General features: G+C 39.3%; 1 protein-coding gene across 2 annotated transcripts; it reads left to right on the forward strand.

Moving 5' to 3' along the window:
* The first annotated feature begins 1,618 nt into the window (after positions 1-1,618).
* On the forward strand, positions 1,619-9,029 carry dhdds (dehydrodolichyl diphosphate synthase). Of its 2 annotated transcripts, none has more exons than XM_079227783.1 (9): positions 1,619-1,645; positions 1,991-2,071; positions 2,838-2,954; positions 3,046-3,188; positions 4,100-4,216; positions 4,364-4,465; positions 4,569-4,683; positions 7,441-7,548; positions 8,310-9,029. In XM_079227783.1, exons 2-9 carry the CDS (start codon positions 2,009-2,011, stop codon positions 8,550-8,552), a joined length of 1,008 nt encoding a protein of 335 aa, XP_079083909.1. In that variant the 5' UTR covers positions 1,619-1,645; positions 1,991-2,008; the 3' UTR covers positions 8,553-9,029. The 2 variants fall into 2 exon arrangements, with proteins under 2 accessions (XP_079083909.1, XP_079083908.1); XM_079227782.1 differs by lacking the exon at positions 1,619-1,645 and adding an exon at positions 1,726-1,867.
* Positions 9,030-11,645: the final 2,616 nt, after the last annotated feature.

Here is an 11,645-nt window from a genome sequence, read left to right on the forward strand (position 1 = left end):
AGTTTAGGCTAGAGATCCCTTGTTGAAATAAACTGAGTGAGACTTAGTGACATCTAGTGGTGAGGTTGGAGATTGCAAGCACCAACATACGGAGCATTAAGTTATAGAACGTCATTAGTTGTGGTGATCAATAGTGTTTCCATCACTAGTTTAGCTTTTTACATCACTGCTCCCCTCTACCGGCACCCAGTCAACGTCAGTGCTCCTCCCACAGCACTCCTGACAAGCATCACTGCATATGATTAGAAATAATGATGATGTATATTACATATTCAGTATTTTAAATTAATATGAAGGATATTATTCCTTATAACCTGGCAGTATAATACGCATTTAGCATTTTCCGTATTGCTGTCTTATTTGAAACACTATTATACTACTCTGACTACTTTATTAGGGTCCGAGCGACTCACGTAGTCAGTCCGAGAGGACCCTATTGTAATTGTCTTTTGTCTCTGTTGTCTTAAATGTCTTTTTTAATTTGCATCTTGTTTATTGTATATAATATGTGTGTACGATGAGAGCTACGTGAAACCGGAGTTAAATTCCATGAATGTGTAAACACACATGCCAATAAAGCTGATTCTGATATTTTCCATCTCACTAAGGTCTACTCAGCACTCCTGACCTGCAGCATTACTGATGCAAGGCAATCTTATATTCAAACACAATACTTAATAATAAGTAATAATAATTAATATTCAGTTTCTTCTTTCTTTCCTGAGTGACAGAGAAAAGCTTACAAAATCCAGAGAGACTTGAGACTTAGAAAGCAGGATAAGGGTGCTGCATTGAATACGTATTACATATACAATGAATGCAAATATTTAGCATGATTCTATATAAAATATGGCAGTATAATACAGATTTAACATGATTTGTCTTTGCTGTATTATTCAAAACATATTGGCAGTGCTCAATCTCACGAAAGTTAACTCTGCAGCATTACTAATGCGAGGTAATTGTATTCAAACACTGGATTTGCACCTTTTCACAAACAAACAAGGCACACCATTGGGGTGATATACTGTATATTGAGTTTATTAACAGTGAGTTACAGTTGATCTCCATCGACGACAAGACCCAGAGCCTGATCTAAGAGCGGACTGACTCTTTGTTTTGACACACAAAAAACACGTTTTTGTAGAAAATCCCAATTGTTATCTTTAACACTACATAGTTGGCTATTAGTCTCATGCTGTGAAATAACGGTTTAATCAAAAACAAAAAAAAACTATTGTGTGGTTGATAATAATGCAGCCTAATCGTATAACACAAAGCGAGCAGCAACGTGGGGCATACACATAATTAAGGATATATTACAATGCCAGATACACGCACATTTTCACATAACTATATATTTACAAAGAATTACTTACAATTTATAATATAAATACATCCAAAACGTGGTCTGCAAACCACGACTAAATTACGGTTTGGTGTACTTTTATAAACGTTTAGCCCAATAAATTTACTTGTAACGTATATACAAATACTTGAGAGTATTTTTTTATGTCGTGGTATTTATCATTTTAACGTTTCTTAGTAGAATAGTTTGAAAATCTACTAACGTCCAACCGGAAATTGTCACTGCGCGGATACGTCACTTCCCTCCAATGCGGAAGAGATCGTCATCGTTAAAGCTGTGAGTTGGAAGCTATCTGAAATGTGATAATAAATGACAGTAATTGTGTGAATAGCGTCTGGTTCAGCAGTTTGAACGAGTGAAGCGGTTTCCACAAAGCGTTCGTGTTTTCCGCACGACGTGTGACTCAGTTTGGGCTTTTAAAGCCTCACAGCAGCTAGTTCATTGCATGTCTCGTGAGCCAAGCGTGCAGTTCATGGATAAATCAATCACTGGCTGCATGTAAGGTTTCAGAAATTACGCTCTTTTGGGAATATAAACAGTGACTTCGTCATTGTTTTTGACAAGTGAAGGGGTTGGTTTTAATGTGGACATTCATAACCATTTTTAATCACCTATTTTTAGACTGTTGAAAGCCCAAACATGTCGTGGATAAGAGAGGGTGAATTAAACCTGCTTGAAAAGATTTCAGCCAATATCCTGAAGGTAAGCCTCATTTTGTATATTCACAAGTACTTCTTTGTATGTAGCTACCTCTCGTTTTCCCCCGTTTTTTAAATCTTCAGATGCTCATTAAACAACATAATTTTATATTTAATATCCTTGCTCAAACCATACAATAGAAAACAAAACGAGTGTCTTTAATTGTATAATTTATTTCGATATAAAACACCCATTTGTGACTCGATTGTAATCAAAACTGTTTAATGGCAAGTACGTTTCACATACAAGGCATTTGACTTGATGAAACGTTAATACATAGGCGCACAAAGTGTGTGTACTTTGCGATCAGCACCACTCAAAGGCAGCAACTTGAGGTTATTACTGTTATCAATTAATTGGCTGACCCTAATCTCCACGGTTCAATTAGTCATTTGGCTCTTAATCTTGAAAATAGTGCAAAATGCTAGGAACAAATTTCCAATAGCCAGCTTTCCACTGCATCTCACAGTCTTCCTCGGCCAATAGAGGTGATACATCTGCTGATAAAGACTGAGATGCAGATGAAACCTCTGAAAAAAACTTGTTCAAACTACTATTTATCAGGTCATGAATGCAACTTAAAAGACAGGGAGGTCTTCACATTGTAAAAGCTTGAACCAGACAATATTTGCCATGTTATCGCGATTTGTTTCTTTTCTTTTTCTTCTTCTTCTTTCTTTAAGATCTAAACCACTGTAAATAGCATTACTTAATGTATCTATAACCCTACACTGGTCTTGACTCCCCTGATGTGCATTGTGTCTCCCAGGCGGGACCCATGCCTAAACATGTGGCCTTCATCATGGATGGTAACCGCCGCTTTGCGCGTAAGAAAAGCATGGAGCGCCAGGAAGGGCACATGCAGGGCTTCAACAAGCTGGCAGAGGTGAGGTTGCTGTGGGATTAACACTAGTCTTCCTCAAACGCATGAAACAGGTTGCTTATTTACGTGTGACCCTTTGTCCCTTCCGCACCAGACATTGCGGTGGTGTAAGCATCTGGACATCCGAGAGGTTACAGTGTACGCCTTCAGCATCGAGAACTTCAAGCGCACCAAAAATGAGGTGGATGGGCTGATGGAGCTGGCCAGGCAGAAATTTGAAAAGCTGTTGGATGAACGGTGAGTTTTAATATCCAGGAACTTTAAAATAGCTGTTTTACTTCACTGTTGCCTTCGGGGCAAGTCACATGTTCTACATCATATGATTCACAGCTTCCTTAAAGTTACATCGAGATGAACCAAATGCTGTGACTGTTATGTAGTTAAAATAAGTTAAGTGTCATTGGGAGACTGAAACGTTGAGTGTTTAAAAAAAAAAAACTGGGCTTCAGATGGATAGCCAGTTGTAACAAGACATTTTTCCAAACTCCCTGTTTAATGCTCTTAAATCTGCTTCACGGTTGCATATAAAAGCACGCACTGAAGAAACACTGGAGTGTTTTGCTAAAACTCGATACACTAACAGCCGTCAACACTGACACAAAATCTCCTCCCCCTGTAACGGCAAATGAGTAAGATGTACTGTGGACTGATGCCAGAATGGCCAAGGGGAAGAAAGGCTCACTAAATTGGAGTGTACAATATCAGTGATTTCCATGTTATTTTAGCTGACACTGACTTCTTCTCTGCAATACACAAGCATATGTAGTTTACACTTTTTAGATTATTGCCTCTTATTGTACTGTAAATGTATTCATTAGTGCAAATGTAGATGTCAAAAAAACAATCAACAAGTGAAGGCTCGTTCATCTGCAGTTCCATAAATGACCACTAGGTGGTGACCAAAGAGTGATCTAGTAGCCTATGTTTTATTGTGTCTTGTATCGATTTGCCTTCTGTTGCTGCCTTTTTGGCCAGGTCATCATTGTAAATGAGAGCTGCCTCTCAATTGAATTATCTGGTGACACAAAGGATAATAATGATAAATAGTACACGTTTGAGCAGCCTTGTCTAAATGGTTGTTTTTTTCTGCATGCTCCTCTTTGTGCTTATTTCTTGATTGTTCTCCTCCTGTCTCTCTCCTGCCGTAGGGAGAATCTGGAGAAGCATGGTGTTTGTGTGCGGGTGCTGGGAGACTTGAATATGCTGCCACTCGACCTTCAGCAGCTTATTGCCAAAGCTGTGCTCAGCACCAAGGCGCACAATAAGTATGTGTTTTATTGATTTGTTCCTCTGCTTCTATGACCCTCCTCATTAGTGGCTCACCCTTACCGCCACACTGGCCATATGATATGAACAGATTTCATACTGTACATTTATAAGTGACCACCGATATACAACCGCTTGTTTCGCAGATGCTTCCTGAATGTGTGCTTTGCCTACACGTCAAGATATGAAATCACCAATGCGGTCCGAGAAATGGCTTGGGGGGTGGAGCAGGGCTTGATCAAAGCAAGGTGACAATACAGAGTTGATCTTGTTGATATTCTATCAACAACCATAATGCAACCTGGGGAGCTTTTAGTCTAACGAGCAGCGTTTGTGTTCTGTCGTGCTCAGTGACGTTTCAGAGCCGTTGCTGAGCGAGTGTTTGTACAGCAGTAAATCTCCCAATCCTGATCTGCTCATCCGCACTTCTGGAGAGGTGCGACTCAGCGACTTCCTTCTTTGGCAGGTGAGAGATGAGAACGACTGCATGGAAACATAGTGACGTGAGATGATTTATATTATGATTATCGTTAACTTTGAAAACACTAAAGTGGGAGATGTGAATTCTAAGGTTTGGTTTAGGGCAGGGGTCGGCAACCCGCGGCTCTTTAGCCCGTCTGTTGCGGCTCCCTGAGGCTTTGACAAAAAAAAAAAAAATAGAAAACTTTTTTTTTTTTTGCCCAGTGGAAAAACTTTCAAAGGGAATTCCTCTTATCTTGGAGTTTTAGGTGATATTGGGTCAGTGAAAATAAAAATAAATGTTTAAATATTTCTTTCACTAAAATGTGCGTCACGTCGCTGTCAAGCCTCCGCTCCTGCAGCTGCTACTCGTGATTCAGAGCCCCGCCCTCACGCGCAGATGAGTGCAGAAGAGCGATTCCTCAACTGCTGCAGCAAACTGAGTAAAGTAGATCTACTTTCAGGAAGTGGATCACATCTCCAAACTCCACTACTGCTGCTGGTTCTGTGTCAGCTCATGAGTAGGGTTAGGTACCGAGAACACGTCCGGTACCTACCGGACCGAAAAGCAACGCAGATTTCGGTGCTTCCTTCCGGTGCCTGAGCCGATTTAAATACTTTTTTTTTACACTACTCTGTAAAGTTGCACGGTATATAGATACTAAAAAGGTATTGCGGTACCCGCACGCTAAAAACGATTATTAAAATAGCGCGGTTTAGAGCACACTCGCTGCTCTGCTCTCTGTCTGCCTTCATGCAGAGCGGGGCTCGAGGGGGCGGGGCTTCCAGCGCTCACACACACACAGTGCGCGCACACAGAGATCGCTGGAGACACGAGCACGAGCTTTTGAACGTCCGTCCTCGGCTTGATGGAACAAATCTCTCCAGTTGATATTAATGATGACGTGTAGTCCAGTAAAGCAGCAGTTTTAGGATCCAACAGTATCTGAGTTCTGTTGCACACGGTCCCATCAGGCCACCTGATTGGACTGGTGTCTGTTCTTTTTTTAAATATATATTTTTGTAGTTTGAAGTTAAAAGGTTTGAAGCTGTAGTTTGAAGTGTGTTTTGTATGTACTTATTTATGTATATCTATAGTATACTTTAAACAGTTAATGATAGTGTTCAATTTGAAGAAAAAAAATTGCCTTGGCAATAAAAAAGTATCGGTTCAGGCACCGTTTAGGCACCGGTATCGTTTTAAAAGTATCGGATTAGCACCGGTATCGGAAAAAATCCAAACGATACCCATCCCTACTCATGAGACAGTGAGGCGTCCGTTAGTAAAAACGGATCCGTCCTCCGTTTGCGGTGCTCTAGTGAGGAGGACGCTCAGTGTAAACGTAGCAAAAGATATGCGTTTAAAATGTAAAACTCAGTGAAGAGGACATGTATCGAACCTGCTACCTTGCAGTTACAGGGCAAACACTCTACCACATGAGCCACAAATATAGATAGTACTGAAGGTCTGCATAGTTGTGTTTTTAATTAACCTTAATGTAGCTGACACATGACTATTTTTTGTTTGATAGTTATGAACAGGTAAAATAGCAATACAATGTAAAAAAAATGTCTTAATTCTTGTTCTATAATTTCATAAATACAACAAACTATAGTTTTTTGTATATATAATATGACTATATATAAAACTTCAGAAGCTGTGATATCAAATCATTTTTGCGGCTCCAGACAATTTTTTTTTGGTGGAAAAAGGTCAAAATGGCTCTTTGGATACGAAAGGTTGCTGACCCCTGGTTTAGGGTGAAGTGATCATTGCAAATTAGGAGCACTGGCTCAGCTTTAGGTATAGCAGCTGTAACCCTGGTTAGACTTGTATTTCAGGTTTCAATGCTCAAAGTAGTAACCTACAAAACATGACCTTAAAGAAGGCTTTTAGTTTATGTAGACACAGCCCAGAATATGTCTTCGACGCATAGAAAAGAAATCTGAAAACGTTGAAGATGTTTGTCAGATTAGAAGAAAGAAGTCTACTTTTAAGACTTTGTGGTGATCATCCGAATTGGAGATTTGGGGTCGAGTCCCGTCTCATTTCCTTTATTTGTAATAAAGTGCTGCAGGAAAGACATATTTTATCAGGCCAACCTCAGAAGTCATCATTTCACTGGTTCCCTCAACAAAAAGCCGCAGGCCTTTTCCGGCAGACGATAAACTCTGTGGCAAACAAGTTTATGATGACAATTTTAAAGCGGGAACGCAATCGCCAGGTGTTAAAAGTTAGGGTGAGTGAGGCTATAAACAGAGTTCACCACGGTCACATGAGCGCGAGTATACAAACAAGGCTGTGACGGAGGACGAGTCAACGTGATGTCGTAGTCTCATTTAGCCATATCTTCCTTGTCTCTAATACTTGTGTTCGCCACAGACCTCATTTCAAACGGCGAACCAAAAACCCATTTATAAAAAATACAAAAACATTGAATTTAGGGAAGCGGAAGTGCAAACATTATAACTAATTTGGGGGTTTTGGGACTCTTTGTGTAGCAGCAGTCATAGATTTCTTTTGCATTGCGCAATAGCAACCATACCACGTTAAGATCGTAAGAAAAGCAGGCTTTTTGTTTTCATGTACAATTTCTTTTATGATTCATACTTTCTTTTGTTTATACCGATAACCACAATGTATTATCCACCAAATTAGTCTTGCATTAACCAAGTAGACTAAATGATTTGATCATGAAGTCAAGCACTTTACAGCCTCTCCTCTGAGACTTCTATTGATTCTCTTCTCTCTCCCACTCTGCAGACTTCCCACTCCTGTCTTGTGTTTCAGTCAGTTCTGTGGCCCGAGTATTCGTTCTGGAACCTGTGTGAAGCCATTCTCAAATACCAATTAAATCACACATCCATTCAGGTAAGGCCTATATGAGGGGACACGGTTTGTTTGTTGTCACTGATGTGGAACTCTGCATTGGAGAGTCTCAGCGGCCTTGTGCAGTTCCCCTTCCTTTGCTCCTTTCTCTCATAAAACTGAACTGATACTTCTGATTGGTATATAACCTCCTAATCGTTGTGACAATGGGAGCTACACAAATCTTTCTTTAATAATTCATATTAAGCAATTCTGGGCACTTTGACTGCTTGGTTCATCACTCGGAAAAAGAAAAAAAAAGCCTCCAGTGAACAGGTGTTGTAAATTAGCATTTTGCTACAAACACTGAACACAGTGCATCTGTTTTTTGTGCAGAGATGCCCGTTATAATTATAATGCCACTGTGATGTCCATATCTAATAAAGTCTATAATAACAATAATAGCTACACAAATTAGTCTTTAATAATTAATATTAAATAAGTATGGGCCGTTTGATTGCTTGGTTCATCACTCGAAAAACATTCACAAAATGATGTAATGTGTCTACTGGAGAAACATCCGAAATTGTGAGCATTTGAATGCAGGAAAACTGTTTTGGGCAAATGAGGAATAAGTGCCCGCAGGTATATTTATTAATATTTTGAATATATACGTAATGGGATATTTGCTATATCAAATTATTGACTCATCAATATCAACAAGTGCCAAACATTTGTGTTGCCGACCATCTGTCACATAATATGTGCTTGGGATCAGTATTAGGATTTCTGTGAACATCTACGTTGTTGTTGTTGTATTTTAGAAAGCCAGAGACCTCCATCGAGAGCATCAGGCCTTCCAGCAGCTGGAGGCGGATCGTGCTTGTGTAGCAGAGGACCTGCAGCATCATGGGAACGGGAAGCCTGCCGACGCCCAGAGGAGACAAGAGGCACTGCTGCGCTACAGCACCTGCCGGGAAGAACGGATCCAGGACTTCCTAGAAGCGCTGAAGCACAAGAGAGACTCTTTCTTTAATGACTTATGGAGCGGCGCCGTCTCGGCTTAGGAAGCCTCCGAGGACCACGGCCCATGTTGAAGTGGGGATGTATCCCCAACTGTCCTCTTCCCAAAAGGGCTTCCCTGGAAAAATTATGAGTGAACAGTAACTGGGAATGGTTTCATTGTGTTACTGAATTTTAGGGGGAAAAACAAGAGGGCAATTTTACCCCTATGGGGCTGTAAAATAATCGATATTTATGATTGAAGATATTAAAAGAAGTCTAATATGTGGAAATGTCTGGTCAAGATGTAGTTAAGTAATTGTGTAAATTGTCTGTCAACTGCATGCCATAGATTGGAAGATCGAAGTACAGGAATGAAAGCCAGTGGTCCTGTGTGTTGGTAAATGCTCCCAAAGCAGCCGTCCAGATTCATGTCAGTGCAGTTTTGTCATGGCCCAAAGAAAGTGTTTGTCGAGTGTGATGTTGATGACGTAACTATATTTTGACCAGCTTTCTTTAACAGAATAAAGTGATTATTGTATGTCAGCTATGATTAAATCATGCAAGAATCTGACCTTTGTACTTTCCTTTAATTTCTACTAGTAACTGTTGGAGGAAGTACTGGACCTCTCCACTAATTGACATGGTACATAGACAGTTTTATTTGAGAAATGAATTGCATGTATTGAATCAGTATGATTGTGTGTGTGTGTATATACACTCACCTAAAGGATTATTAGGAACACCATACTAATACTGTGTTTGACCCCCCTTTCTCCTTCAGAACTGCCTTAATTCTACGTGGCATTGATTCAACAAGGTGCTGAAAGCATTCTTTAGAAATGTTGGCCCATATTGATAGGATAGCATCTTGCAGTTGATGGAGATTTGTGGGATGCACATCCAGGGCACGAAGCTCCCGTTCCACCACATCCCAAAGATGCTCTATTGGGTTGAGATCTGGTGACTGTGGGGGCCATTTTAGCACAGTGAACTCATTGTCATGTTCAAGAAACCAATTAGAAATGATTGGAGCTTTGTGACATGGTGCATTACCCTGCTAGAAGTAGCCATCAGAGGATGGGTACATGGTGGCCATAAAGGGATGGACATGGTCAGAAACAATACTCAGGTAGGCCGTGGCATTTAAACGATTTCCAATTGGCACTAAGGGGCCTAAAGTGTGCCAAGAAAACATCCCCCACACCATTACACCACCACCACCAGCCTGCACAGTGGTAACAAGGCATGATGGATCCATGTTCTCATTCTGTTTACGCCAAATTCTGACTCTACCATCTGAATGTCTCAACAGAAATCGAGATTCATCAGACCAGGCAACATTTTTCCAGTGTTCAACTGTCCAATTTTGGTGAGCTCTTGCAAATTGTAGCCTCTTTTTCCTATTTGTAGTGGAGATGAGTGGTACCCGGTGGGGTCTTCTGCTGTTGTAGCCCGTCCGCCTCAAGGTTGTGCGTGTTGTGGCTTCACAAATGCTTTGCTGCATACCTCAGTTGTAACGAGTGGTTATTTCAGTCAAAGTTGATCTTCTATCAGCTTGAATCAGTCGGCCCATTCTCCTCTGTCCTCTAGCATCAACAAGGCATTTTTACCCACAGGACTGCCGCATACTGGATGTTTTTCTCTTTCCACACCATTCTTTGTAAACCCTAGAAATGGTTGTGCGTGAAAATCCCAGTAACTGAGCAGATTGTGAAATACTCAGACCGGCCGTCTGGCACCAACAACCATACCATGCTCAAAATTGCTTAAATCACCTTTCTTTCCCATTCTGACATTCAGTTTGGAGTTCAGGAGATTGTCTTGACCAGGACCACACCCCTAAATGCAGTGAAGCAACTGCCATGTGATTGGTTGATTAGATAATTGCATTAATGAGAAATTGAACAGGTGTTCCTAATAATCCTTTAGGTGAGTGTGTATATATATATATATATATATATATATATATATATATATATATATATGTATATATATATACATATATATATATATATATATATGTATATATATATATATATATATATATATATATATATATGTATATATATATATGTATATATATATATATATATATATATATATATATATGTGTATGTATATATATATATATATGTATATATATGTATATATGCTATTTTTGTTCAAAGCAAATATTTAGCTAGTAGTTATGTGTTGGTATATATAAAGCTGGGTAACTATGATTCCTTCAACTTTATCTCTTACTTATGTAAACCAAACTGCAAAACATTTTCATTTACTTATTAGGATTTGAATGCCCTTCCATTGGAAATATTAACATTAACAAAATGCAATTGCTGTCACTTTAATCCAATGGGGTAGGAGGTATTGAGGTACCTTTTAAAATTAGCACTACCACAGTATAAAAATACTCCATTTCTAGTAAAAGCAAATGCTGACTAGCATACAAAATGCACTTAAAGTATCAACAGTATACTAGAAAGCTAAATGGGCCCCAGTTTGAGTTTTTACTGATCATATATGAATTATTGGTATAGTATTACTCATGCATAAACAAGTATGCCGCATTTTAATGTTGTCAAGGTGGAGCTAATTTAAACTACTTTATATTATGTTGGATAGTTGACATTGCATTGCATTATAAAATGATTACCTGTTTTGTATCAAAAGACATATTTAGATACTTGGAGTATTTTTTACACTGTGGCATTGCTACTTAGATAGATAGATATTCCTTTATTAGTCCGGCAGTGGGGAAATTTCAGGATTAGACCAGCAAACAGGGTAAAGTGCACACAAGAGACATAGTAAAAAATCAAAACAAGTAATATAAATAATACACAGTAGAAAACAGTCAAATCTACAATACTGAAATATATATATGTAATATATAATATATATGCACATGTATACATACATACAGACAGACAGACATAATACACATATAACTATTATTACTTATTCTTCAGTAAAAGTACTTATTCAACCACTGAAGTAGATGGTGAACTGGGCTTACTTGTTGTCTATGATGCAATGCATTCTTTCGACACCACCCTCAATCAGGGGCCTTCAATACAGCGCCCCCTCGCGGCACTGATCAGTATTTTTCTAGGCTGCCTCCTGCGTCTTTAACAAATGGGCGGTGCCCGGACGCA

This window comes from Taurulus bubalis (genome assembly GCF_910589615.1).
Source record: "Taurulus bubalis genome assembly, chromosome: 12".
Classification (NCBI taxonomy): domain Eukaryota; kingdom Metazoa; phylum Chordata; class Actinopteri; order Perciformes; family Cottidae; genus Taurulus; species Taurulus bubalis.